General features: G+C 44.5%; 1 protein-coding gene across 1 annotated transcript; it reads left to right on the forward strand.

Moving 5' to 3' along the window:
* The first annotated feature begins 1,964 nt into the window (after positions 1-1,964).
* On the forward strand, positions 1,965-17,129 carry SNRPD1 (small nuclear ribonucleoprotein D1 polypeptide). Its single transcript, XM_073678394.1, has 4 exons — positions 1,965-2,149; positions 2,281-2,357; positions 6,005-6,196; positions 16,903-17,129. Exons 1-4 carry the CDS (start codon positions 2,136-2,138, stop codon positions 16,977-16,979), a joined length of 360 nt encoding a protein of 119 aa, XP_073534495.1. The 5' UTR covers positions 1,965-2,135; the 3' UTR covers positions 16,980-17,129.
* Positions 17,130-27,848: the final 10,719 nt, after the last annotated feature.

Consider the following 27,848-nt stretch of genomic DNA (forward strand, 5'->3'; position numbering starts at 1 on the left):
CAAAAAAATCTTTATCTGAGAAGGTGTGTCCAAACTTTTGGTCTCTACTGTATATAACAAAACATGTGCAATTGCAATAATTTTCTGGAAGAAATACTTCATTTTCTGGAACAATTTCAAGGGTGCCAACACTTTTGGGAATGACTGTATAGTATATACCTGTTTATATGGGTTATGTGTTGATTCCCCTGTAATCTACATATATTCCATGTTTATTCCCACCCAACCAGCACAGAAAATACTATATATACCTGTTTATAAGAGATGTGTCCATTCCCCACCTAAAAAGCACTGAGCATCCAATATACATCTGTTTATATGGGATATGTGCTCATTCCCCTGTAATCTGCTCATATTCTGTCTATTCCCTGTTTATGATGCCTAGGAATTGTATTATAACTCTTTATTTTTGGATCAGTAAATTATGTTCATCCTATTCAGTGGTGTACTGCCAATGGAGGCAGGCCATGTGGCCGCTATGGGGCCCATAAGTCAGGGGGGCCCTGTGCCAATACAGGTGAAAGCAATGATGGCGGAGGGAGCATCAGTTGACACTCCCTACTCCATCATTTTTCCTTGCCGTCTGAGCGCAGCGGGCGGTTTGACGTCACGACATGACGTCCACTGCGCTGAGATGTGAAGAGCTTCAGAACACTCGCTGCAGAGACCGGAGCAGCGGGGAATGAGAAGGAGAGGTGAGTATTATATTTTTAAATCAGTGAGTACATTGTGGAGGCCATAATACTATATGGAGAACTATAGGGTGCATTATACTGTTTGGAAGACTATGGAGAATGCATTATACTATATGGAGGACTATGGGGGGTGAATTATACTGTTTGGAGGACTATGGAGAGTGCATTATACTATATGGAGGACTATGGGGGGTGATTTATACTGTATGGAGGACTATGGAGAGTGCAGTATAATGTATGAATGACTATGGGAAGTGCAGTATACTGTATGGAGGACTATGGGGAGAGCATTATACTATATGGAGGACTATGAGGTACATTATACTATATGGAGGACTATGGGGTACATCATACTATATGGAAGGCTATGTGGGGGGCATTATAATATTTGGAGGGCTATCTGGAAGCCTTTGAACTTTATGGAGGGCTAAGTGGGGGCGATTATACTATATTGAAGCAGTTATACAATGTGAAGGTTTGTGTGGGGTCCACCATATTGTGTTGAGGGCTTTGTGGAGGCGGTTATACTGTTTGCAGGTTTAGTGCGGGCCATTATACAGTGTGGAGAGGTGTGGGGCCATTAAATTGTATGTAGGCCCATTATACTGCAAGCAGGGCTTGTGTGGGGTTCATAGTTGGGGAATCATACTCTAACAAAAAAATATTCCCTACATACTGTATTGAATTACTGTGCCCAAGTTATTATATATTTTAGGAGTCAGAGTCCATCCCTTCTATACCGACGCCACCAAAATTAACAGACTCCATGGCACTGGTGTTGGGGTCACCATGCTTTGCCGGGGGAGCTGGGGTGGGGTACAGTGTGTGCGTCCAATATCCTTTTGTTCGTACGTCCCCGTAAGCGGGTGGCATTCCTGTACAGTCAGGCTCCACGCACACTTTCCTCCTGGAGACCTGGCCACAGAAAGGAATAATACAATTCTCCCACTGCAGAAGCCATAGGAGCCCATACTGAAGTCAGCGAGCCTCTGCCAGTTACCCACCAGCCTGCTCTGCCGGAGGTTAAGCCATATCTTAGTCCTGGAGACGGGCAAGCCACCCTGAGGAGCAGACATGCGCACAAGCACCGCCAGCGAAGCAGCTCGGGTGTCAGGCTGAGGCTCCAGAGCTTGGCGGAGGTGTCGTGCAGCCTCACATGCTGGGGATTATTTGCAGGCTGCGCGCAGTGATCACAATTCCTTCATAGCTGTCTGCAGTCACGTAACGAGACTCCTACATCATGCCGCAGCACAGCTTGCACTAGCGCAGGCAGCAGAGTCAGCCTCCGCCCATTGCCTCACATCCGGGTTGCTGCCGGCTTCCGGTTTGCCGTTTGTGTGTCGTTGTCCGGTGTGGTGTTATTCGCCATAAATAAGCTGTGACGGAGCGTCCGCTTTCTTCTTCCCGAGGGTGAGAGCAGCGCACAGAGGGCGGCCAGTCATGAAGCTAGTCAGGTAAGAGTGTGAGGGCGGAGGATGGCGCGGGATTGAATCTGGCGGGAAGAAAGGCTGGGAGGCAGCGGGCGCCGCCATGTCTGGCCTCGCGGCGGACTGTCTGTACTCAGCAGCTCTCTGGTCCTTTTCAGGTTTTTGATGAAACTCAGCCATGAAACGGTGACTGTGGAGCTGAAGAACGGCACCCAGGTGCATGGCACCATCACAGGTAGGCAGGCCGGGCATGTGCCAATGCTGAATGGGGCGTCACTCACACATAGGGGTATGCAGGCCTCAGACAGCCCCTCGGCATTCCTCCTGGTCCCCCCTTATTGCTGCTGATGCCCCAGTGATCTCCCTGGTCTCAGCTTGGTGTAGTGATCCCATACCTTAAATACACACGTAATAGGAGGGGCTGATCGCTTGTGACTACTTTCCATGTTTTGCACTAGTGATCAGCTATTTATTGACATGTAATTCACTTTTATACAGCTCTGGCAAAAATGAAGAGACCACTGCACAGTTTTCTAAAAATCCCCATCTCTACATGTCTGACAGCCATTCCATTCCAGTGTCAGTTGAATTCCAACCAAAGTCCACCTCATTCTACTTAATGTGCTTCTGATTAGGTGATCACCTGAACCAAATCTTATGTAACGAGGGAAAGTATAAAAAACACTGCTGTGGTCTTCACAATCCTCTTGCAATTAGACAAGCAGGATGGCAAAACAAGTGCTAGGAATAGCCCAAAAGTAATTTGAATGAAAACATAACTTTTAACCATGCCAAAGGAGTTGAAAAGAAAAGTCTAGAGTGAGGAAAAGGAAAACAAAAACAGTAGGAGCGCCAATGGTGAAGAGCCTGAGGTTTGGAAGGGGGAGATGTAGTGACCACTCACCTGGTCCTGTTGTGCAAAGGAGCCCCGCACAACAAGGGAAAACGCTTCCAGGTGGGAGTCTGTAAGATGACCACAACTTAGCAGGAACTGCTGTAGGGAGCTTCTGTCTGCTTCAGCGGTCACATGACCAGGACCGTGTGACCGAAGTGGGTGTTCCACAATGACATCTTCCTGAGGAAGATAGCGTCTGCTATCGAAACGCGTCATGGCGTTAGAGAGCGCACTAAACAATAAAAGGTTTGTGTGTTATAACCTAATCCCCTGTCTAGTTGTTCTAGCGCTTCACTAATGCCGCAGAATTCCTTCTTTCTAGAGTGAGGAAAAGGGCTCAATTCTGGCTTTACTAGTAGTAGAGGGATACAGTGAGCGTCATGTTGTCTCCATCCTTGACCCCTTTACAGCCTGTGCCATATTAGTACGCACAGGCTGTAATCCCCCGGTTCAGTGAGGGTTCCGGTGCTGTGCCCGCACTGAACCGGGCACATGTCAGCTGATTATTACAGGTGACATGTGCCCGCCACAGCCGTGGGTGGAATCGCAATCCACCCGCGGCTGTTAACATGTTAAATGCCACTGTCAATTTCTGACAGCGGCATTTAGCAGCGCCGCGCCGGAAGCGCGTCACTTACCTCGCCCATCGGTGACCCCCGTCACGTGATCGCGGGTCACCGATGGGTGGGCATGACAACCCAGGGTCTGCAGCAGACCCCAGTGGTTGCCATGTACTGATCGCTATGAGCGCCACCTAGTGGTCGGTGCGCATAGCACAGGAGCATTTCTGCTACATACAGGTGATCTGCTGATCATCTGTATGTAGCAGAGGCGATCAGACTAGTGCTACTTCTAGTCTCCTATGGAGACTATAGAAGTAAGCAAAAAGTGAAAAAAAAAGTTTTTAAAATATAAAAAAATTAAAAAAATATAAAAGTTTAAGTCACCCCCCTTTCGCCCCATTAAAAATATAATAAAAAAAAAAAAAAACCCACATACACGTATATGGTATCGCCGTGTTCAGAATCGCCTGATCTATCAATATAAAAAAAAGAATTAATCCGATCGGTAAACGGCGTAGCAAGAAAAAAATTCTAAACTCCAGAATTACTTTTTTTGGTTGCCGCAACATTGCAATAAGTGCAATAATGGGCGATCAAAACATCGGATCTACCCCAAAATGGTATCAATAAAAACTTCAGCTCGGTGCGCAAAAAATAAGCCCTCACCTCCTAATGACCTGGAGAATGGTAGGTCAGTTTTAGCATTCAGTTAACGTGGTAAAAAAAAAAAAATCTGTGGTATTGCACTTTTTTTTGCAATTTCACCGCACTTGGAATTTTTTTTCCCGTACACGATATGGTAAAACTAGTAATGGCGTTGAAAGGTACAACTCGTCCCGCAAAAATTAAGCCCTCACACGGCCATATTGACCAAAAAATAAAAACGCTATGGCTCTGGGAACAAGGGGAGCAAAAAACGAAAATGCAAATAACGGAAAATCCCAGGGTTTCGAAGGGGTTAAAATTTCGAAGACAGCAGTCCATTACACCAAGGTCAAGCAGCAGACATTGAGGACAAAAAAGCTACAGACCGGCAGAGGGCGAAGGCGACTCCACTGACCGGGATGACCGTCATCTTATTCGAATATCATTCAGCAACCGCAGGATGACATCAAGTGACATACCAAAGGAATGGCAAATGGCAGCTGGGGTGAAGTGCACGGCAAGAACAGTTCATAACGGGCTCCTAGAGGCAGGCCTCGAGTCATGTAAAGCTAGAAAAAAACCTTTCATCAATGAGAAGCAAAGGAGAGCCAGGCTGAAGTTTGCCAAAGACCATAGAGGACTGGAGTAAGGTAATCTTCTGAGACTAATTTTCAGCTTTGCCCAACACCTGGTTGTCTAATGGTTAGACAGAGACCTGGAGAGACATACAAGCCACGGTGTCTTGCACCCACTGTGAAATTTGGTGGATGATCTGGGGATGCTTCAGCAAGGCTGGAATTGGGCAGGTTAATCTTTGTGAAGGACGTATGACTCGAGCCGCATACAAGGTTATCCTTGAAAAACACTTGCTTCCTTCTGCCCAGACAATATTCCCCAACTCTGAGGACTGGTTTTTCCAGCAGGACAATGCCCCATGCCACACAGCTAGGTCAATCAATGTGTGGATGAAGGAGCACCACATCAAGACCCTGTAATGGCCAGCCCAATCTCCAGACCTAAACCCCATTGAAAACCTCTGGGATGTAATCAAGAGGAAGATGGATAGTCACAAGCCATCAAACAAAGAACTGCTTACATTTTTTTTGCCAAGCGTGTCATAAGGTCACCCAAAAGCAGTGTGAAAGACTGGTGGAAAGCATGCCAAGACGCATGAAAGCTGTGATTAAAAATCATGGTTATTCCACCAAATATTGATTTCTGAACTCTTCCTGAGTTAAATCATGAGTAATTTGAGGTCTGAAAGCACTGTTTTTTATTTTTACGATTTCTCATTTGCTGCAAATACAAAATTTTTAGCTTTGAATTTCAGAGACATGTTGTCAGTTTATAGAATAAAACAACAATGTACATTTTACTCCAATATACCTATAAAGAGAAAAATCTGAGTGACAATTTTGCAATGGTCTCTTAATTTTTGCCAGAGCTGTATATGCTATGATGTAACAAATGGGCCTCAGCTTATGGGTAAAATCTGCATTCAGTGAAGACACTTTCCCATTACTGAATAGGAGACGGCAGCTGCTATGTAGAGGAGGTGGGGTGTGAATGGAGCTAGAAGCCGAGCTCCTCCCTTTTACATGGAGTCTTATAAACACCAAGTGTCGTCTATCTTCACTGAGCTAGTCTTTCAGGGTGGCAGCCGCACGGCATCAGAGCCCTCTTAACCTGCAGGTTGAGGTTTTTTTTTCTTCCACATGACAGGTTCCCTTTAATATTCACAAGATTAGCGAGTCCTATTAATTGTAATATTTGTCCTAGGTGTTGATGTGAGTATGAATACACATCTGAAAGCTGTCAAAATGACTGTTAAGAACCGAGAACCCGTTCAGTTAGAAACTTTAAGTATTCGAGGGAACAACATCCGTTACTTCATCCTACCGGACAGCTTACCACTTGACACCTTACTTGTTGATGTTGAACCAAAAGTTAAATCTAAAAAGAGAGAGGCTGGTAAGTCTTTGCTTTATAAAAAAAAAAAAAAACTTCATAGTGAAACTGATTTTTTTTTCCAGGTAATGGTCTCATCCCTCCATTAGTTATGTGCTACTGTGCACAGGGCCATCTAATTTTCAGGTGCTGTCAATTGTAGTTTAATGCAATGAAGTAGCCTGTTGGCTATTCATGCTGCCTGTGAAGGGCCCATTTTTCAAATCTGATTTGTGGCCATAACTCTGGAATAAGTCCACATTTTCCAGTGATATTGGATTGTGTTTTTCATAATACATTGTACTTTTAGAGGTAAATTTAGGTCAATAGGATTTGCATTGACTTTTGTCAAATTTCGAAACACTTTCAATATTTTTAAAATGAAAAGGTTATGTGCTTATAACAGTTTGCTGTTTGGCAGGAGTAAGGCCCATTAATGACCAGTGTATAAAATGCATATCTGCTGTCATTAAAGGGTTAAGTTGCTTTTTGGTTTACAGGGCACATGGAAATTTTATCTTTAAATTGTATGTCTTTCCATTTGCTGCTTTAATATAACTGTTTAACCTCTTCATGACATCAGCAGCAAAATTGGCAAGTGTCCGCTATATATCATAGCGGACACCCTGCAGTAACACCCACGATCAGTTCTAGCACCAATCGCGGGCGTTTAACATCTGATGCCGATGGCAACAGCGGCATCGACCGGCTTACAGAGAGGGAGGGAGCTCCTTTCCTCCAATCGGCACAAAGCAGTTGTGTCAAGCTGATGGTCTCTATGGTGAACCTAGGTCGAATAATGGCAGCGGGGTGACCTGTGAGGTCCTGACTCACCACCTGCCTGTGTGTGATTCACAGATTTAATACCTTGCAATACAAAAGCACCACAGAGTATTAGACCAGCCATCACAGCAGGTAAAGTTGATAGCCTAAAACTATTTTTAGAGTTTTTTTTTTTTTTTTTTTTTTTTTTTTTTTGCGTCATAAATTGCAGCAAAATTATCTTCAAGGGGCATTTTGTTGAGTATTTTTGGTGGTTTGTATTTTTCATTGTCCTTCTCTCTATTTATTCATGTACATAAAGTTCTGTGAAAAAATAGATCCCCATTCCATTTTGCCATCAAAAATGCTGATGCAAATTTTGGTGTGTGGTGTGTTTTTTTTTTTTCTTTTTTTTTTTTTTTTTTTGTTTTTTTTTCCCCCACCACCCATTACTTCCTATGGGTGAAAAGTGACCATCTCTATTTTCTAAAAAAAAACATGCAAGGCACAAAATAAGGAACAAAAAAACACTGAACAGAATTCTGGTTTCTCATGCTTTGCTGGTACTGCAAAAGGCAGCTGAAAATTTGCATAAAAAGCTGAAAAACGTGTGAACATGGCCTTATTCGTCAAACTCGCACGCAAAACAAAGATTAAAGTAGTAAAAAAATGATATTCAATGAAATCTTGTGTCGCAAAAAAAGTGCCCATTTATAGCTCTGACAAAAGTTGCAACTGTCAGAATATGGCAATGGAAAAAGTAAAAAAAAAAAAAATAATAATAATTTGATTTTAGTGTGCAAAACAAACACATGTGGTATCACTGCGATCATAATGACCCGAAGAATGAAGTTAATTGATCACTTTTACTGCAGTGAATGGTGTGAAGAAAAAAAAATAAAAGCAATTTTTGAATCAGCTTTTTTATCTTGGGCTGGCAGAGAGAAGGGGAAAAAACTAAAATTTTATGTAGTCCATAATGGTATGAATAAAAACCATCAACTCATCCCACAGATGGGGTTGGGGTTCAAGTCAGCCTTGTATTGGCGGCTGACGTGAAGCCCAGGTTAGTAATGGAGAGTGTCTCTAAGACGCCCCCATTACTGACCGCATAGTAAAATGGTTGCCGCTTTTTCAATAAAAGACATAGCCAGAATAAAGTATTTTAAGGCTAAGTGCCCACAATGCAGAAATGCTGCAGATTTTTTCCGCATCTCCCTGGCAGGAAAAACACATGTGGTTTTTACATGCGTTTTTCCTGCCAGGGAGAAGTTTGTCAAGCTTTTTTGCATGCATTTCTGCATGCGGGTTAAGCGCTTTTCCAAGCGATTTTAGCATCACTTGGAAAGTGCTTGACAACTTGGTCACACTATATAAATCCATGTAACCAGCATGGATTTATATAGTGTGACCAAGTTAATAGTTGAAAAAAAATATATAAAAATGGTAAATTAAAAAAACAAAACCATTATACTTTCTGATGGCCCCCGGTCTTTTCTCTACTGCGTCTGGTCTCTTGTACGGCTCGCAGTGGTGTGAAAGGACCTTTCATGACTTCATTTAGTCATGTGACAGGTCACGCGACTAAATGACATCATGGAAGGTCCTTTTAGACCGTCGGGGAGCCAGGGCGCATCATACAGGAGACCGGGTGACGTCGGAAGGCAAATCAAGGCAGCAGAGATTGAGGCAGAGAGAATCATTGCCAGAGAAAGTAAAAATAATCCCAAAATTATTCTTTAACTACATGAATAGTAAAAAATAATAGTGTTGCCCCCCTTAGAAATAGTCTGGGTGAAATGGTGAATGAGGAAAAAGCCAATATGCAAAATTATTTTTTTTCAACCGTATTTACACAAGAAAATCGCATGACAGAAAACATGATCAGTAATAACAAAAATTCTCCATTAAATGTCACTTGCTTAACCCAGCAGGAAGTACGGCGGCGTCTAAAAATCACTAAAGTTGACAAATCCCCGGCCCCGGATGGGATACACCCGCGAGTACTGCAGGAATTAAGTAACGTCATAGATAGACCATTATTTTTAATCTTTAAAGATTCCATAATAACAGGGTCTGTACCACAGGACTGGCGTATAGCAAATGTGCCATATTCAAAAAGGGGACAAAAACTGAGCTTGGAAATTATAGGCCAGTAAGCTGAACCTCTACTGTGGGTAAAATCCTGGAGAGTTTCCTAAGATGCTATACTAGAGTATCTGAAGAAGAATAACCTCATGACCCAATATCAACATGGGTTTACGAGGGACCGTTCCTGTCAAACTAATCTGATCAGCTTTTATGAGGAGGCAAGTTCCAGACTGGACCAAGGAAATGCAGTGGATGTTGTGTATATGGACTTTTCAAAAGCTTTTGATACGGTTCCACACAAGGTTGATGCATAAAATGAGAACAAAGGGGATAGGGGAAAATATGTGGGTTAAGAATTGGCTCAGTGATGGGAAACAAAAGGGTGGTTATTAATGGAAAACACTCAGACTGGGTCTCAGTTAACAGTGGGATACCACAGGGGTCAGTATTGGGCCCCCTTCTTAACATATTTATTAATGACCTTGTATGGGGCATACAGAATAATATTTCAATATTTGCAGATGACACTATACGCTACAGGGTGATCAATATGGAGGAGGACAATTTTATATTACAGGAGGATCTATGTAAACTAGAAGCTTGCACTTGGTAATGCATTTGGGCAGAGGAAATAAAATGTATAATTATATGCTTAATTGTAAAACACTGGGCAAAACTGTAACTGAAAAAGACCTGGGTGTATTGGTGGACGACAAGCTCACGTTTAGTGGCCAGTGTCAGGCAGCTGCTGCAAAGGAAAATAAAATAATGGGATGCATTAAAAGAGGCATAGATGCTCATGAGGAGAACATAATTTTACCTCTATACAAGTCACTAGTGCGACCACACTTAGAATACTGTGTACAGTTCTGGTCTCGGGTGTATAAGAAAGACATAGCTGAACTAGAGAGGGTGCAGAGAAGAGCGACCAAGGTTATTAGAGGACTGGGGGGGGGGGTCTGCAATACCAAGACAGGTTATTACACTTGTGGTTATTTACTGTGGAAAAACGAAGGCTTAGTGGTGATCTTATTACTATGTACAAATATGAGGGGAAAGTACAAAGACCGGTTTACAGATCTTTTTACTCTGAGGCCAGAGACGGGGACAAGGGGGCATCTTCTACATCTGGAGGAAAGAAGGTTTAATCATAATCAGACGTGGATTCTTTACTGTAAGAGCAGTGAGACTATGGAACTCTCTGCCGCATGATGTTGTAATGAGTGATTCACTACTAAAATTTAAGAAGGGCATGGATGCCTTTCTTGAAAAGTACAATATTTCAGGTTATATATACTAGATTCCTTGATAGGGCGTTGTTCCAGGGAACTAGACTGATTGTTGTATGGAGTCTGGGGGAAAAAAGATTCCTTCCTATGTGGAGTTTAGTGTTTGCCACATGATTTTTTTATTTTTTTGCCTTCCTCTGGATCAACATGTTAGGCTATGGGTTGAACCAGATGGACTTAGTCTTCCTTCAACCTTAAAAACTATGTTACTATGTAGTGTATGTTTGTTTATTTTTTATTTTAAATTTTTTTTAATAGGTACCATGGTATGCGGGTCTGGAGGAGAGTCTCCTCTTCTCCAGACCCAGGTACCATCCGCACATTGAATCACTTAATATCCGCATGTGCACATGTCATGCAGATATTAAGCGATTCAATGCAAGTCAATGGCAGCAATTATTCTGTTTGTTCGCAAAATTAATGTACATGCTGCGTATTTTTCCGCAATGATCCGCAGCGGAAGTTTTCGCAGCATGTGCACAGCACATGCGGATTATCATTGGGGACCATGGGGCACTTATTGCCAAGCGTTTTCGCTGCGGAAATTCCGTGCTAAAAAAACGCTTGAAAAACGCATAGTGGGTACACAGCCTAATGAAATAAATTGTAGACCCGTGTGTTTTGTTTTTTTATTTTATTACCCTCCCAGTCCCCGACTCCCTTGATCTTCTGAAAAAAAAAAACTAAAATAAACAACCATATCACTCACCTGTCCGCCATCAATGACTTGGTCCACGATTATGCCAACGAGTGTCCCATGGCGATCTGGGTCACTTGTACAGCAGTGACATCAGAAATCACTGACGTCACTGCTGTAGAAGACAGCATTGTACACTGACAAGGAGAATAAAATCACTCCTGTCAGTGTACATTGCTGTGCAGGAGTGAGGTCACTGGGGTTGATCAGCTGAAAAGCCCTGGTGAGTTTACTACCCTGGGAACTTTCTTGCGAATGTTCCCAGGGTCAGTTCATGTGAGCATCAGATGATCGCTCATGTCACCGCAGGTCCTGGCAGCTCTGTACTCTGCAGTGTACCGCTGGCCGCCGGGAGGAGAGGATCACAACCAGGGACCAGGAGGACACCGAGGGCCGTCGGACAGGTGAGTACAAGGTGTGTTTTTTTTTTTTTTTTTACTGTGGGCAGAGCAGACTACCGATCAGATGAGCAGTAGTCCTCTCCCGACCCGGGTACCACCCGCACCACGTTTCCGCCGTGAATTCACGGCCATTGCCTTTAATTGAAACGCAGCAAATCCACAGGTATTGATATTATACCTGCGGGTTTTCTGCGATTCAATGCAAGCCAGTGGCCGCGACAGGATCTCACAAGAAATGGTCATGCTTCGGTTTTTAACGCAGAAATTTCTGCTACGGATTCGCATTGCATCATGTGCACAGCACATCCGGATTAGCATTGTTATACCTGGCAGACCTATTAACAAGTATTTTCGCAGCGGGATAACCACCACGAAAACGCTTCGTGTGCACTTAGCCTGAAAGCCAAGTGGCCTCCCTCTTCTGAGCCTTGCAGCATGCTCAAACCACACCAACATGTAAGGCATTACTGCGGAGACGAGAACATATTTAACGGGGACAGCAGCTGTACCTAAGTGATGTACAGGCTGAAGACAGCAGCCCTGCACATTTCTTAGGTAGAACATTATATATCGGTACAGTGAAAATAAATAAAAAATATATAACTGTACCAATAAGGAAGAGATTCCAGCTCCACATATTAAAAGTATATACTTTATTGATCACAATAGGAAATACTAAAAAACATGGCCAAAACAACCTACAGAAAAGGGGGTGGAAATCAAATGAACATGATAGTGTCAAGTATAAATAACATATTTTAGTCAATTGAACAATGGTACCACATACAATCCAAATTGGAGGGCTATCCACAGTCCTAAAATGCATAATTGTGGTGAGCGAGCACTAAAATGCTCGGGTACTCATTGCTCGATCTGAGTAACGAGCCCAATGTAAGTCTATGGGAAACTCAAGCATTTTTTCCAGGTGTCTGCAGAGTGCCTAAACAGTGCCCAAATTGGTGAGAACATTGCTCAAATAACATGGGAACAGCATTGGAAAGACCCCTGGAAGCATCTGACCCCCAGGTCACTGCTGTCAACAATGTTAGAGTATTACACCACTTTTACGCACTCACAATAAAATATACAAAAACGAAACCAAAATGGATATCCCAGGAAAAAATGTTAAGGAACATCCTTTTCAGAATAATGACTTGTATATAAGGCAAAATAAATAACCCAAAACAAGAGTGCTCCTCCACATCTTGGGCTATGTTCACACGTAGTTTATTTATTTTTTTGTACTTTTGCATTGCTTTCAACGGTGAAAAATGCATTTACCGGGAAATGTCACTTTTACCATTTTAGAGCCTTATTTGGCCATGTGGTGTGTGAAACATGATTAGACACATCCTGTTTTATGAAGGAGTGACTCATAAATCCTATTATCCTTACTATTGTTAGAGAGCCATCAGCCGGCTATGCTTAGTTGTTTCCATTAGAAAGGAGCAGGTCTCCCATACTGTTCTTGTGTATGCAGTGACTGCAACGGCTGCCAAAAGGTTTTTGGAGGCACTCCAATGCCCCTTGCAAGTGACAGAGGAGGTGATATGGTAGATGTGGTGGAGGAGGAGTAAATAGACTGACAAAATCAGGAAGCGTATACCTATGTCTTGGTGTGAAGACAGAGGTGCATGGAAATGGAGTTAGACCTCCCAAAAAAGACATCGTATTTGAGTTTTGTTACAGTGCTATCATTTGGTGCTGTTGAGAAGTCTGGCCCAATCTTATTCATTTTTGAGAGTCAGCCTATCGGTTATAATTCTCCCGGCAACACTAAAAACCGCTCTGACAAAACGCTAGTGGCAGGCCAGGACCTCCAAGGAGAAGAGAGCCAGTTCATGCCACGTGTCCAGCATGGATATCCAATAATTATAAGGCACAGAGGAATCACTGAGGATGTTGGTATGGTCGGCAAGGTACTCCTTCAGCATCTTCCCAAACTCTTCCCTCCTTGTGAGAGTACCCTGCGCATCAGGGCCTTTGCAATAGGAGGGTCTGAGAAAACTCCCAGAACTTTGACAGTGTTCCCCTGCCTCTGCTGGATTGGAGTTGTCTCTCTCGCCTGTACTCCTTGGTTGTCCAACAAACTGTAACCTCTGCCGCCAGCGTTTTGAGATGGGAATGTTTTAAATAATTCCGCAACAAGGGCCTTCTGGTACTGACCCATTTTTTTTCTAAGCGTGTCCTGCAAGGGAATAAGACAGACATTCTCCTTGTAGTGTGGGTCTAGAAGTGTCACCAACCAGTAATGACTGTCACCCAAAATTTGGACAATGCAAGGGTCACGGGAAAGGCAGTGTAACAAACTCGGCCATGTGTGCCAGACTGCAAAGAGGCAAGGCTTCAGTGTTTGTGCAGGTAGTACCTTTTATAGCGCAGGAAACTAGCTCCTGTTCCTCCTCTTCCTCATTGTTGCCCAATCCACGTTGAGATGAGGCTGGGCTGTATGGTTCCTTGCTCCATCTCATTGTGCTCCACGTGCAATGCATCCTCTTTAATTGTAAGCAGCGAGCGTTTCAGAAGACAGAAGCGGGATGGTGATGCTAATTATGGCATCATCGCCGTTCACCATCTTGGTGGAGTCCTCAAGGTTTTGGAGGATGGCACAGATGTCTGACATCAATTTCCACTCCTGAGGTTTTGTGTGTGGAGTCTGACCTGAATACTGACCTTGTTGATGCTGGTAGTCAAAAACTGCCCTCTTCTGCTCACAAATCCTTCCCAACATCTGCAATGTAGAGTTCCAACGCGTGGGGACATCACACCAATTGGTGAGCTGGAAGCTGCTAAAGCACAGCAAGGGCAGTGGAAGCTGTAGCTGACTTTCTAAAACGGGCGGCGTACTTTGACAAGCAGATCCGGGTCGGTTTTGAGAAACCGCTGAACCACGAGGTTAAGCACATGGGCCAGGCATGGTACGTGTGTGACCTCGCCTCGCTTCAGAGCCGCTAACAGGTTCCAACAATTGTCACACACGACCATGCGTGGCTGTAGGTTCAGCGGTGTCATCCACAGAGCTGTCCACAACTCTTAAGCATTGTGCGGTTTGTCACCTAAGCATAATTGTTTCAGCACAGCCTGTTGCCCCTTTGCCGATGAAATGCTTCCAGCTTGTGACTGATGCGGTCATTTCAGAGATAGAGGCTGAGGTGCAGGAGCTGTAGACTGTGGGGGCAACCCTGATTGACACAGGGCCCGCAATTGGCGTCATGAGGACATGTTAGGTGGACTTTTCCAGTAACTGCGTTGAGGGCACGGCTAATGTTCTGAGACGCGTGCTTGTGTAATGTGGGGACGGCACACCGGGAGAAATGGTGGTGGCTGGGAACAGAGTGTCGTGGGACTACCACCGCCATCAGGTTGCGGAAAGCTTCCGTCTCCACGAGTCTAAAAGGCAACATTTCGAGTGCAAGCATTCGTGAAATGTGTGAATCTAGTAGTGGGGTGTTGGCTTTGTATTTTTGCTTGCATTCAAAGGACTGGGGTGGGGACAACTGAACGATGTGCTAGTTGAGTGTGCAGGGAGGTAGGCATCTTCGCATGCTCCATGGTCAGGGGATTGGTGTGTACACACAACAGCAGAAGAAGCAGTGGTGTCACCCGCAGACATTGTTGCTGGACCCTGGGGTTTGGCCCACTTAGTTGGGTGCTTTGCTGCTATGTGCCTGATCATGCTGGTGGTCAGGCTGATAGTTTTGCTACACCTGCTGATGCTGGCCTGGCAGGTGGTGCAAATGGCCTTATCTGCAGTCTTTAAAAAACAAACAAAAAAAACTAGACTCTGAAGGACCTAACAGTTGTACTGGCAACTTCCGTCATGTTGGCGTTACGAGGAACGCTTTCCCGCCTTGTCTGCGGCCACCATGCTGCTTCTTCCTGCCTGTTGTGCTACGCCACCCTTCCCTTGTGTGCTGCTGTCCTTGCTCTGTGTGTCCCCCCCTGCCAGGTTGGGTCAGTTACTATATCATCCACCACCTCGTCTTCCACTTCTGCACCATGTTCCTCCTCCTGACTTTCTGGCAGTTGTCTCATCCACCTCTTGTGACAGTAATTGCACTTTCCCACTGTCGCCTTCCTGTGACCATGGCTGTTCCAATATTTTGGCATCACTACATGCGTTCTCCTCTTGACTCGCTTGAAACTGGCCAGGCGAGAGGCCCCAATCTACAAATGGAAAAGTGAACAGCTCTTCGGAGTGTCCAAGAGTGGGAACAGTTGTCTCTGGGCACTCTGCATGGTGGGAGGAAGGAGGATCAGGGTGAGGAACATGCGGTCCAAACTCGTGGCTTCTGAGACTTGACAGGGTGGTGATGGTGGCTGCTGATCTGGCACGTCAGGGGCTTGGCTAATGCCCACAATCTATTCAAACGGGATATCTGTATTCTAAAAGCCAAATGACGCTCCTCCTAAAGTTCTGTGAAGCACCTGTGGCTCAACACACCCCTAGATGAATTCCTTGATGGGTTTAGTTCCCAAAGTGCAAATACAGAGGGGGGGGGGGGGGGGGGGGAAGTCAGCTCACAGGAGACTTGTACATCAGAAACCAATGTTGATTCTGCATGGCGTAGTCTGGGACCCGACTAGACATCACATGGTGAAGAAAGATGCAATTTAAATCCTTTGTTTATTAAAAAAAAAAAAAGTCATGTTACACATCCAGCAAACATACTGAACGACCTGAAGATATCTCTGTGCCAATAATGTTGTGTGTGCACTCGGCAAATTCCTGCTGACAGTTTCCCTTTAAGGACTTTAGACTTAAAATGCAAGATGTGTTATGTTAAGACCTCCGATCAGCTACATGTTTGCAGATTGGCAGTCGCTAAATAGCCTGTTTAGCCAGGCTCTGTACTTCACAGCCTATGCATTGCACGTCTCATTTGTTCTCTGCAGCACCTTTACACGTCATGATGTGCTATGAGGGATTCCTTTTTAAGCAAGTTTAAAGATCATTTCTTCCAATGAACAAGTATTTTGCTCTCTTGGTGTTGATCGACAACCTATTTAGCCTGTACAACTATTGGGAAACACCATCAGTGTGTAAGCACCCAAAGTTTGCACAGTTGAAAGAATTACACAGGATGTGTGCTTTTACAGATCACTCGTAACCAGATGTGACTTAACTGCCTAGTACTATAGAGCAGCACATGTAATAACATCTGTGCAGCAGCATTTAGTGACATCGAAATTTTAAGTACTCACGATGAGTTTATGATGCTGTATATGTTGGTTGCGCAAAAAAAGCAGCGTCTTACAGTTCCATTAAAGTGGATGGGATTTATAGAAACTTGAGGCACATATGGACACTGACATTCATTGTTACAAATCATTTTGTGATGTAAAATTATCCAAGTGCTGACACTTATTCACTTTTTTTATGGGGACATTGGGGAACAATGGTTAAACGGATAGATTAATACAAAAAAAAAATAATTTCATGCTTTGATATTTAATTTTATTTATTTTTTTTATTCCTTCTGAAAACAGTTGCTGGCCGTGGCCGAGGGAGAGGTCGTGGGCGAGGGCGAGGTCGTGGCAGAGGAAGAGGAGGACCAAGACGATAGTTTAAAAGAGGGAAACGCTCATGTTGACAGACTCATTTTGTACAGTTTTCTTTTTTTTTGTTTTAATTTTAATAAGTGGTGAATTTAAAGCAGGTGCACACTGACATTTATGAAGCATTCATTTTTGAATAAAAATTTTAAAAGCTAAAACTTTCTCATTTCTGCTTCATTTTGTTTTCTAATTCATAGTCAAGAGAGTAGTTGTGCTCCATTGCTTACATACCTAATAAAGAATATGGAGCCCAAAGTTTCCAATTTGTGCCACAAATATAGTGAAGGCTTTTTCCAACAACTTTAAAGGTGATAGATGTCTGGTTACTGGGACCCAAATCCCTGACTTCTCACTGCATGACTCCATTGAGGAGCAATTTAAAACTGACCAAGCATAATTGGATCTCAAAGTGTATTCTGACTAGGGCCTCATTCATTCTATATCCTTGGGTACAATACATGCACAAGAGAAGTGCTTTTCCAAATTTATTCAAGCGACCAGTGAAATTAAACGTTTCGGCTGTTTTGCCTTTATAAAGTTTATCCACCGTATATACAATAAACAAAAGAATAACATGGGAATATTATCACTGGAATTTGAGAATACTATGAAATTAAATAATTGGTCTTCAAACAAATCATAATAAATAAATATATCCAGATGTGTATACACATTTCAAGCAGTAGTCTCCTCAATCATGAGGGAACAAATCTGTAATATAGAGAAATTGCTGAACAAGCGGCCTAATAACAAAAAAAAAAATACTAAACACGTGACTCCCTATACAATGTTATTTCCAAATGAGAAGGATCTGAATAATGCAAGCATGCACTACAGAGGGATTTATAAACCGAGAAGGCCTGGAACCAAGACTTAAGATGCCGGAAGTGACATGACGTGCGTTCCATCGAGAGAATTGAATAAGACCACAGGGGTGTTTTTTTTTTTTTTTTTTTTTTTTTTTTTCAGGGGGGCTATTAAGGCCATCACAAAATTATCAGCTTGAAAATGATCTTGCTATATATGGTCAAACATTTAATTGCCATGTTTTTCGGATTATAAAACGCACTTTTTTTTTCCCTCAAATTTTGAAGGAAAGTGTGTGTGTGTGGGGGGGTTTATAGTCCGATATAAATACACTGCTCAAAAAAAATAAAGGGAACACTTAAACAACAGAATATAACTCCAAGTAGATCAAACTTCTGTGAAATCAAACTGTCCACTTAGGAAGCAACACTGATTGACAATCAATTTCACATGCTGTTGTGCAAATGGAATAGACAATAGATGGAAACTATTGGCAATTATCCAGATACCCTCAATAAAGGAGTGGTTCTGCAGGTGGGGACCACAGACCACATCTCAGTACCAATGCTTTCTGGCTGATGTTTTGGTCACTTTTGAATGTTGGTTGTGCCTTCACACTCATGGTAGCATGAGACTGACTCTACAACCCACAGAAGTTGCTCAGGTAGTGCAGCTCACCCAGGATGGCACATCAATGCGAGCTGTGGCAAGAAGGCGGCTTGCTATGTCTGTCAGCGTAGTGTCCAGAGGCTGAAGGCGCTACCTCTGCCTTTGTGCAAGGAGGAACAGGAGGAGCACTGCCAGAGCCCTGCAAAATGACCTCCAGCAGGCCACAAATGTGTAGATGTCTGCACAAACTGTTAGAAACTGACTCCATCAGGGCCCGACGTCCACAGATGGGGGTTGTGCTCACAGTCCAACACCGTGCAGGATGCTTGGTATTTGCCACAGAACACCAGTAGTCACTGGCACCCTGTGCTCTTCACAGATAAAAGCAGGTTCACACTGAGCACATGTGACACAGTCTGGAGATGCTGTGGAGAGCAATCTGCTGCTTGCAACATCCTTCAGCATAACCGGTTTGGCAGTGGGTCAGTAATGGTGTTGGGTGGCATTACGTTGGAGGGCCGCACAGCCCTCCATGTGCTCGCCAGAGGTAGCCTGACTGCCATTAGGTACCGAGATGAGATCCTCAGACCCCTTGTGAGACCATATGCTGGTGCGGTTGGCCCTGGGTTCCTCCTAATGCAGGACAATGCCAGACCTCATGTGGTGTGTCAGCAGTTCCTGCAAGAAGAAGGCATTGAAGCTATGGACTGGCCCACCCGTTCCCCAGACCTGAATCCGATTGAGCACATCTGGGACATCATATCTTGCTCCATCCACCAATGTCACGTTTCATCACAGACTGTCCAGGAGTTGGCGGATGCTTTAGTCCAGGTCTGGGAGGGGATCCCACAGGAGACCATCTGCAACCTCATCAGGAGCATGCCCAGGCATTGTAGGGAGGTCATACAGGCACATGGAGGCCACACGCAATAAGGCCTCATTTTGACTTGTTTTAAGAACATTACATCAAAGTTGGATCAGCCTGTAGTGTGTTTTTTCCACTTTAATTTTGGGGGTGACTCCTAATCCAGGCCTCCATTGGTTAATAAATTTGATTTCCATTGATGATTTTTGTGTGATTGTGTTGTCAGCACATTCAACTTTGTACAGAACAAAGTATTCAGTGAGAATATTTCATTCATTCTGATCTAGGATGTGTTATTTGAGTGTTCCCTTTATTTTTTAGAGTAGTGTATATACTGTGGGAGGTGATGAGTGTGGGGACAGCGGCGGAGGAGCGGGGCACAGGAGGCAGCAGCTGCTTGCTGCAGCCTATACTGTGGGTGGTGGGGAGTGTGGGGGTAAGGGCGAAGGAGCGGGGCACAGGAGGCAGCAGCCGCTTGCTGAAGCCTAGACTGTGCCCGGTACTAAAGAAAATGAATATTCACTGCTCCCCCACGCCTGTGGGGAGCAGTGAAAATTTATTTTCCTTAATAGCGCACACTGTACCTGCAGAGCGGCTCCTGGTATGTATGGCTACCCTCATTCCTCATCCTGGTATGCTTGGCACCCCTTGTTCCCCATCACGCTGCACACAAAAAACAACAAACAATTATGCTCACCTCCTCTCTCCTCCAGCACTGCGTCCTGCCCTGCTGCCGACAGGGATCTCACTGTGAGAGCCGCGCATGGCGTAACTGCCATGGTCCCTCACACAGAGATGCTGTGCCGGAATAGTCAATGCTCTCCACACCTGGACTGTGTGTGTGTGGGGAGCAGTGACCATTCACTCACCTTAATAGCGCAAACACTGTACCCGCAGCGCGGCTCCTGCTGCCGCTCTGCAGTCTGTGTGCCTGCTATTAAAGATCATGAATATTCACTATAACCCGTGGGAGTGGATTTTAATGGTCTTTAATAGCGGACACACAGACCGCAGAGTGGCAGCAGGAGCCGTGCTGCGGGAACAGTGTGCGCACTATTAAGGACAGTGAATGGTCACTGTTCCCCACACACAGTCCCAGCTTGGGGAGCAGTGACTATTCCAGCACAGCATCTCTCAGTGTGAGGGTGCATGGCAGTTAAGCCATGCGTGGCTCACACAGTGAGATCCCTGTCGGCGTTGTGTGGTTTTTTTTTTGTGTAGAGCGTGATGAGGATCAGGGGGTGCCAAGCATACCAGGAAGATGGGGGGGGGGGGCACATCATACTGGGATGGGGATGAGGAGGGGCCATGCATACCAGGATGGGGATGAGGGCCACATCTAACATGAAGGAGGGGGCCATGCATACCAGGATGGGGATGGGGAGGGCCATGTATACCAGGATGGGGGGGGGGGATGTTAACAGAATTGGGGGACATTACCCCTATAACAGTGTCAGCAGCAGACCTCCCCCTTAACAGGGCATCATGACCACATTTTTTGATTACTTTTTTCTATTTTCCTCCCCTAAAACCTAGGTGCGTCTTATAGTCCGAAAAATACGGTAACTCGCCCCTAATGTGACGGCTGGAGCTGCTTCTGTTCGGTGTGACTGATATTAGATGGTGTTGATTTTGCTACCACGGCTGTAGAGTCTGAGTTGGTGTCCATTTTCGTGGGGTCGGTATAAAATGTGCCGACTCCTAAAATATATAATAAATTACGTACAGTAATTCAATGCAGTATGTGTTGGTTGTAAATTTTTTCATAAGAATTTGGGAAAGTTATGAAATGTTTTATTCCTAATCTAAGGATCTAGGCTTTTAGTTGAAATGAATCTGTGCTGCACTTAATGTACTTGCTCATTAGTGAGGCAGTGCTGTGGAGTTGGGAGTCAGGGAACTGGAGGAGTCAGAGGTTTGGCTTACAGACTCCATAGCTCTGGTTGCTACTCATAACTGCTTTTCCATATTTGCGTTGGTTTGGACCACAGGCAACTCTTTGCGCTGATGAGTTTTGTAAAGCACTCATAGCAGTGAGGGTACGTGCCCAAGATGTGTCCAGGCCTGCGGCACAGATGCTGCAGAAGAGCTGCCGGCGGCTTCCATTCATCTGTGTAAATGAGCAGCGCTACCCCCGCCACCCCCCTCCCACATGCGGACTTTCCTCAGAGGTTAGGTCTATGGGGAAAGCATGGAAGCGTACCCGCAAGAGAAATTAACATGCGATCTGGAAAGACGCACCGCATGTAGGTTTCCGCAGAATCTGCAGACGCATAGTGGACATGGGATTTCTACAAATACCATCCACTATGCTGCAACATCTGGCCGCTGCGGGTTTGACAATGTATAGGTCCGCAGCGGCTCCGGATCGTGGGCACACAGCTTTTGTCGTACGGAATACAGATGTATATTACGCTGCAGGTGTCAAGCATCACCAAAAAAGATAAAGCTTTACCAATACCAGGTCAGATTATCAATGCACTAGCAGGATGCAGCGGGGGCAGCACATGTGCAAAATACTGATGCAAACTGCCACTCACAAACCAATTCATGGAGTGGGTGGCTGTGTAGTATTATACATACACACAGATGGGGTTTGCATAGGACGTCAGTCACAGATACGTGTGATGCACAGTGTCTGGCTTACAGTCTATTGGTGACGCCCATACTATTAGATCAGACCGGCTTGTCCAGCACTATACAATCGCATCCCACAAAGACAGACGCCCTAATTCACCCAGCCAACACTAAAGGGCCTGGCTGCATCCTGCATTAAAAATGTGCAAAAAAGGTCTCAGTGTGAAATTCATCACTGCTCACATAATGTTTATAGCATTCAAGCAGTGGGAGGTCTACACTATATACATCACAGAAGAAATGGAGCCAGGGCATAGACGTCACCACTGGAGATGTGGGGCCACAGCGGTCCTCCTCTGTGGGATGGGTACGCATCGTGAGCTTAAGTGCTCTCACAAAGTGCACCCTGATGGTGGCACAGGCCAGCGCCACAACAATCTTTTATTTACATGCGCTGCAGCATTCACTAGTGAACGTTGCATGCACGTGGCCGCAGAGTAACAAGACATTAAAGGACAGACATCTGTTAAAACACAGCTGCCGGCTCCCTGGAATCTGCCCGAGGGCCAAAGAAAAGGTCATTGAGGGCCCTTGCGCCTGAGGTTCCCTGCCCTAAGGGTATGTTCACGTTTTTTTTTCCCTGCATGGATGCAGGTGTATACTTTGCACATCCTTCAGTTTTTTTTTTATTTGGTGCATTACAGTTGCTCAAGTTTTTTTTTCTTTTTTTCGTTAGGGTGAAAACCACAATCCACATGATGCATTTTGGCTGCAGAGCTCCAATTACGTGCAGAGGGGGAAAAAAAGCAGCGTGTGCATGAAATTTCAGAGATCTCATGGATTTTGCTGGTAATGTAAAATGCAGCATATTTTAAGGAACTAAAATGCTGTGGAAAACATGCAGCAAAAAACGCCACGTGTGCCAAGCGACAAAGTTGAAATTTCCTTTCCAATCAAAAATGCTTAATATCAAAATATACACATGGAAAAATGTACACACAATTAGTATCGCCACATTCGACAGCCCATAAAATGATAAAGCTTCAAATACTACTATAACAGAATAAGAAAATCCAGACTTTCCAAATGTAAGTCTTTAGAGCCTCTAAAATAGCATGTAAAGCACTTCCGAAGGTGTACAGTAGTGTTCAATAATAGCAGTGTGTGCAAAAACATGAGTTAAGTACAAAATCTTTACTAGTTTTTATTTCCATGCATTGGGTACATTGCACAGTTTTCTAATTTAAAACATGTAGAGAAATGTATAGAATTTAAATATTTGATAATTAAAATCTAAGGGCATTTAAAACAAATTCATTGTTTATCGAACTGTTTCCCCCCTGCCTTTGAGAAAAAATTGGACCGCTTCCACACTTTGTTCAGAACTTGGTGTTTCTGATCATCTGTTGGAGGATATTAGAACTCTCTTCAATCTTAGTGACCTAGATCTCAATTTAGTAGGAAAAGGTAAAATTAAGTACTAAAATGCTACCTGAATGTGGTGGGCCACTTGGGGGGGGGGGGGCCCAAGATGTTGCAGAAGGTCCAGCTGGGGTATGTAGTCTCACTGGCAGCAGATAATGATGTCATAGTAGCTGAAGTGGGTCGCTGGACCCCTTAAAACTTCCCTAGTGTCCACTACAATTTCAAAAGCAGGAGGTGGCACTTGTCGATGGTATAGAACCCCTTAGGGGCACTCCTGTAGCGGTGGTGTCTGGGTGCAGGTTTTGAATTGTCCGTGATATTTGTGCAATCTCAAGCAGCCAGACACGCACGTGAACTTGTAAACATAACAATTTTACTGAAGGAGGTAACGGGGTACAGTCTCTATTACAGGCAAAGTTCACAGTATATTGTGCTTATGAAAGTAATGGTTCTCTCCTCATGAGACAAGCGAGGTTATGGCCTCTCAGGGCGGCTGGAGCAGAGTTCTCTTCACTTTCTAGTAGAGGAAATGCTATGCGCAGTCCAAGAAATATTACACTGATGGAGGGACCTTCACAGATTGGCTCTCTGTGGAAACACACTGGTCCTGGCTAGAAGTGATCAGGATAACCAGAAAGCAGGAGAGTCCATGTACAGCTTCTCTCTCCTGACTAGAAGACACTTAACTCTTTTTGTGAAGGAAATTATGTGAGGAAAAGTGTCCCCTCAGCGTAGATTTGCATTGAAAACACTTCTCTCAGAGAATAATCTGTCTCTTCCATCTTCTCGAGGCAACAGGAACCGCCCACAACTTGTTTGTTCCAGCATTTAGTCAAAGTGAGATCCCTGAGCTGGGAGACTCCTCCCAGCCGTTGCTATGGCAGATTGTTGTGAGGAGAATAATCATTACTTCATATACACACATTGGCCAGCAGATGGCAGGAAAGTACAATTTACAATGCAATGTATTATATCCCCTAAATCAGTGCACAAAATGGAACAAATCTAATACAACACTACAACGGTCTCATTTAGCAGCAGCAGAATGGGTACCGGGATGCCACATACTCCTCCTCTTAAGAAAAGCCGTAATCGGCGAACAGTTGGAGGGTGAAGCCTTGTACAAATGACAAAGTTAGGGATACAGAGGAAAAAGTGCTATACACAAGTGCATGGCAAAATGGAATAATTACTAATAAAACCAATGTAGAATGTGAACATGAGGAATATTCAGAAACGTTAATGGGATAGAGTCTCTAGGCATTTGATGTAAATGTCCATACCTAGGAAAAATGCAATAGTAGATAAACATAAGCATAAACAACATTCTTAGTAATAACTATAATAAAGTTTAAAATTTCTTGGCTTTGTGAGCCAGGCACAGTCCTTGAACTTTTATATTAACTAGAAAAAGAACACACATTAATCTGGTAAATCTGGGTATGTAAATGTCAAGAGGGCATATCATTCAAGAAGGATATATGGTGAAGTAACTAGTCCCTGTACCGAGCTGGTAGGACACCTTTGGTACTCCACTCAGAGAGCCTCAGAGGTAATGTCCATTGGCTGGAGATTAGTTCAGGTTCTGTGGTTTCTTCAGGTGGAAGAAAAGTATTCTCTGTTGAGGTAGGAATGAACTGACAATAGCCAGGAAACGCAAATTGTGGAGCGAAGATAAGTTCAGCGAGGCTCGGCAGTCTTTCTGATGAATCTGGAGGATTCTGTATTCCAATCAAAGTTGAATTGGGTAGTGGTGACTCTCTCAGGAGTTCTTCCTTGAGGCACAGTTTTAGGCGGTTTCTGTGTACCGTCTGGGGGGTTTCCAACCCATTTTGGATATCTCGTACACATCAGATGATGGAAAGGGTATAGCAGTTATTGTGTACGGTTCAACTTCCCAAAGTGGATCCAATTTTCCTGTCCGATGGTTGTTTCGGAGCCAGACTCGGTCGCCAATTTGTAGGGGTTTTGCATGGGCATGTTGATTAGTCTTCTTGTTGTCTTCTTCATGCTACTTCCATGCAAGAATTAACAATTTCCTTGGCTTCCGCCATGCATCTGTGGTGTTCAATCACCCAGTCTGTGTGTGGAAAAGGATTAATGGTGTCAGGTACTTGTACAGCTAGAGCCAAGTCTGAAGGCAACTGGCCTTGTCGACAGAACATCAGAAGTATGACCAGTTGAGCAATGGGTGGAGTTATTGTAGATGTGGACAAGATCTTTCAGAATCTCAGGCCACTCAGTTCCCCTGGTGGCAGAAGCAGTGCACAGCATACTGATGACTTGGTTCACTCTTTCACCTAGTCAATTACCTTGTGGACAGTAAGCAGTGGTACGCAGTTTCTTGCAATCTCTGTACTTGCACAGCTTGTGGAAAAGTTGAGATTCAAAGGCAGGTCCATAATCAGTGAGGATATGATCTGGACATCCATAGTGTTGGATGAACTCGGTATAGAAGACTTCAGAAGCAGTTTTGGAGGTAAGATCTTTGACAGGAGCAATAGTGGCAAGCTTTGTGTCATGGTCCACCATTGTGAGGGCATATATACTCTGCTCAAAAAAATAAAGGGAACACTCAAATAACACATCCTAGAACTGAATGAATGAAATATTCTCATTGAATACTTTGTTCTGTACAAAGTTGAATGTGCTGACAATAACATCACACAAAAATCATCAATGGAAATCAAATGTATTAACCAATGGAGGCCTGGATTTAGAGTCACCCCCAACATTGAAATGGAAAAACACACTACAGGCTGATCCAACTTTGATGTAATGTCCTTAAAACAAGTCAAAACGAGGCTCAGTATTGTATGTGGCCTCCATGTGCCTGTATGACCTCCCTACAACGCCTGGGCATGCTCCTGATGAGGTTGCGGATGGTCTCCTGTGGGATCCCCTCCCAGACCTGGACTAAAGCATCCGGCAACTCCTGGACAGTCTGTGATGCAACGTGACGTTGGTGGATGGAGCAAGATATGATGTCCCAGATGTGCACAATCAGATTCAGGTCTGGGGAACGGGCGGGCCAGTCCATAGCTTTAATTCCTTCATCTTGCAGGAACTGCTGACACACTCCAGCCACATGAGGTCTTGCATTGTCCTGCATTAGGAGGAACCCAGGGCCAACCGCACCAGCATATGGTCTCAAGGGGTCTGAGGATCTCTTCTCGGGACCTAATGGCAGTCAGGCTACCTCTGGCGAGCACATGGAGGGCTGTGCGGCCCTCCAAAGAAATGCCACCCCACACCATTATTGACCCACTGCCAAACCGGTCATGTTGAAGGATGTTGCAGGCAGCAGATCGCTCTCCATGGCATCTCCAGACTCTGTCACATCTGTCACATGTGCTCAGTGTGAACCTGCTTTCATCTGTGAAGAGCACAGGGCGCCAGTGGCGACTTTGCCAATCCTGGTGTTCTGTGGCAAATGCCAAGCATCCTGCATGGTGTTGGGCTGTGAGCACAACCCCCATCTGTGGAAGTCGGGTCCTCACACCACCCTCATGGAGTCAGTTTCTAACAGTTTGTGCAGACACATGCACATTTGTGGCCTACTGGAGTTCATTTTGCAGGGCTCTGGCAGTGCTCCTCCTGTTCCTCCTTGCACAAAGGCGGAGGTAGCAGTCCTGCTGCTGGGTTGTTGCCCTACTACGGCCCCCTTCACGTCTCCTGGTGTACTGGCCTGTCTCCTGGTAGCGCCTCCAGCCTCTGGACACTACGCTGACAGACACCGCAAACCTTCTTGCCACAGCTCACATTGATGTGCCATCCTGGATGAGCTGCACTACCTGAGCAACTTCTGTGGGTTTTAGAGTCAGTCTCATGCTACCACGAGTGTGAAAGCACAACCAACATTCAAAAGTGACCAAAACATCAGCCAGAAAGCATTGGTACTGAGATGTGGTCTGTGGTCCCCACCTGCAGAACCACTCCTTTATTGAGTGTGTCTTGATAATTGCCAATAATTTCCATCTATTGTCTATTCCATTTGCAAAACAGCATGTGAAATTGATTGTCAATCAGTGTTGCTTCCTAAGTGGACAGTTTGATTTCACAGAAGTTTGATCTACTTGGAGTTATATTCTGTTGTTTAAGTGTTCCCTTTATTTTTTTGAGCAGTGTATATAGCCAGAGCGAGTTGGGCCCAATCTCACATGATCAAGAACAACAATTTCTCCTGTTTTTTGTGACTTGTTAGGGTGTAAGGGCGCTTTATGATCTCTGCATCCATCTTTTGTGATGTTACATGCGGGATATTCTCAGCACCAACTTTCAATGTCTCCTCTCATACCGACCCTGTAGAACCTTCGGCAGATGGTAGCTTCAGTTTTCTGGACACCGAAATGGCCAGAGCGATCATGATAGGCTTCAAGGGTGATCCGTGCATCTCTCTGGGGAATGAGTATTTGGTGAAATCTGTTGCCTGATGCAGAGTCCAAAGTGTTCCTCATTATGAGCCCTTTCTGGACAAATAGGCGTTTTCTCTGTCTCCAGAGGCGGGTAAGTTCCACATCAGGATGAGCTTGTCGTAGCTGGGTTGGAACTCTTCCAGTAGTAAGGAAGTCATGGAGTTCTCCCAGGATTCTGC

The sequence above is a fragment of the Phyllobates terribilis genome, unplaced genomic scaffold (assembly GCF_046119375.1).
Source record: "Phyllobates terribilis strain yellow unplaced genomic scaffold, ASM4611937v1 Scaffold_4__5_contigs__length_816908805, whole genome shotgun sequence".
NCBI classification, from domain to species: domain Eukaryota; kingdom Metazoa; phylum Chordata; class Amphibia; order Anura; family Dendrobatidae; genus Phyllobates; species Phyllobates terribilis.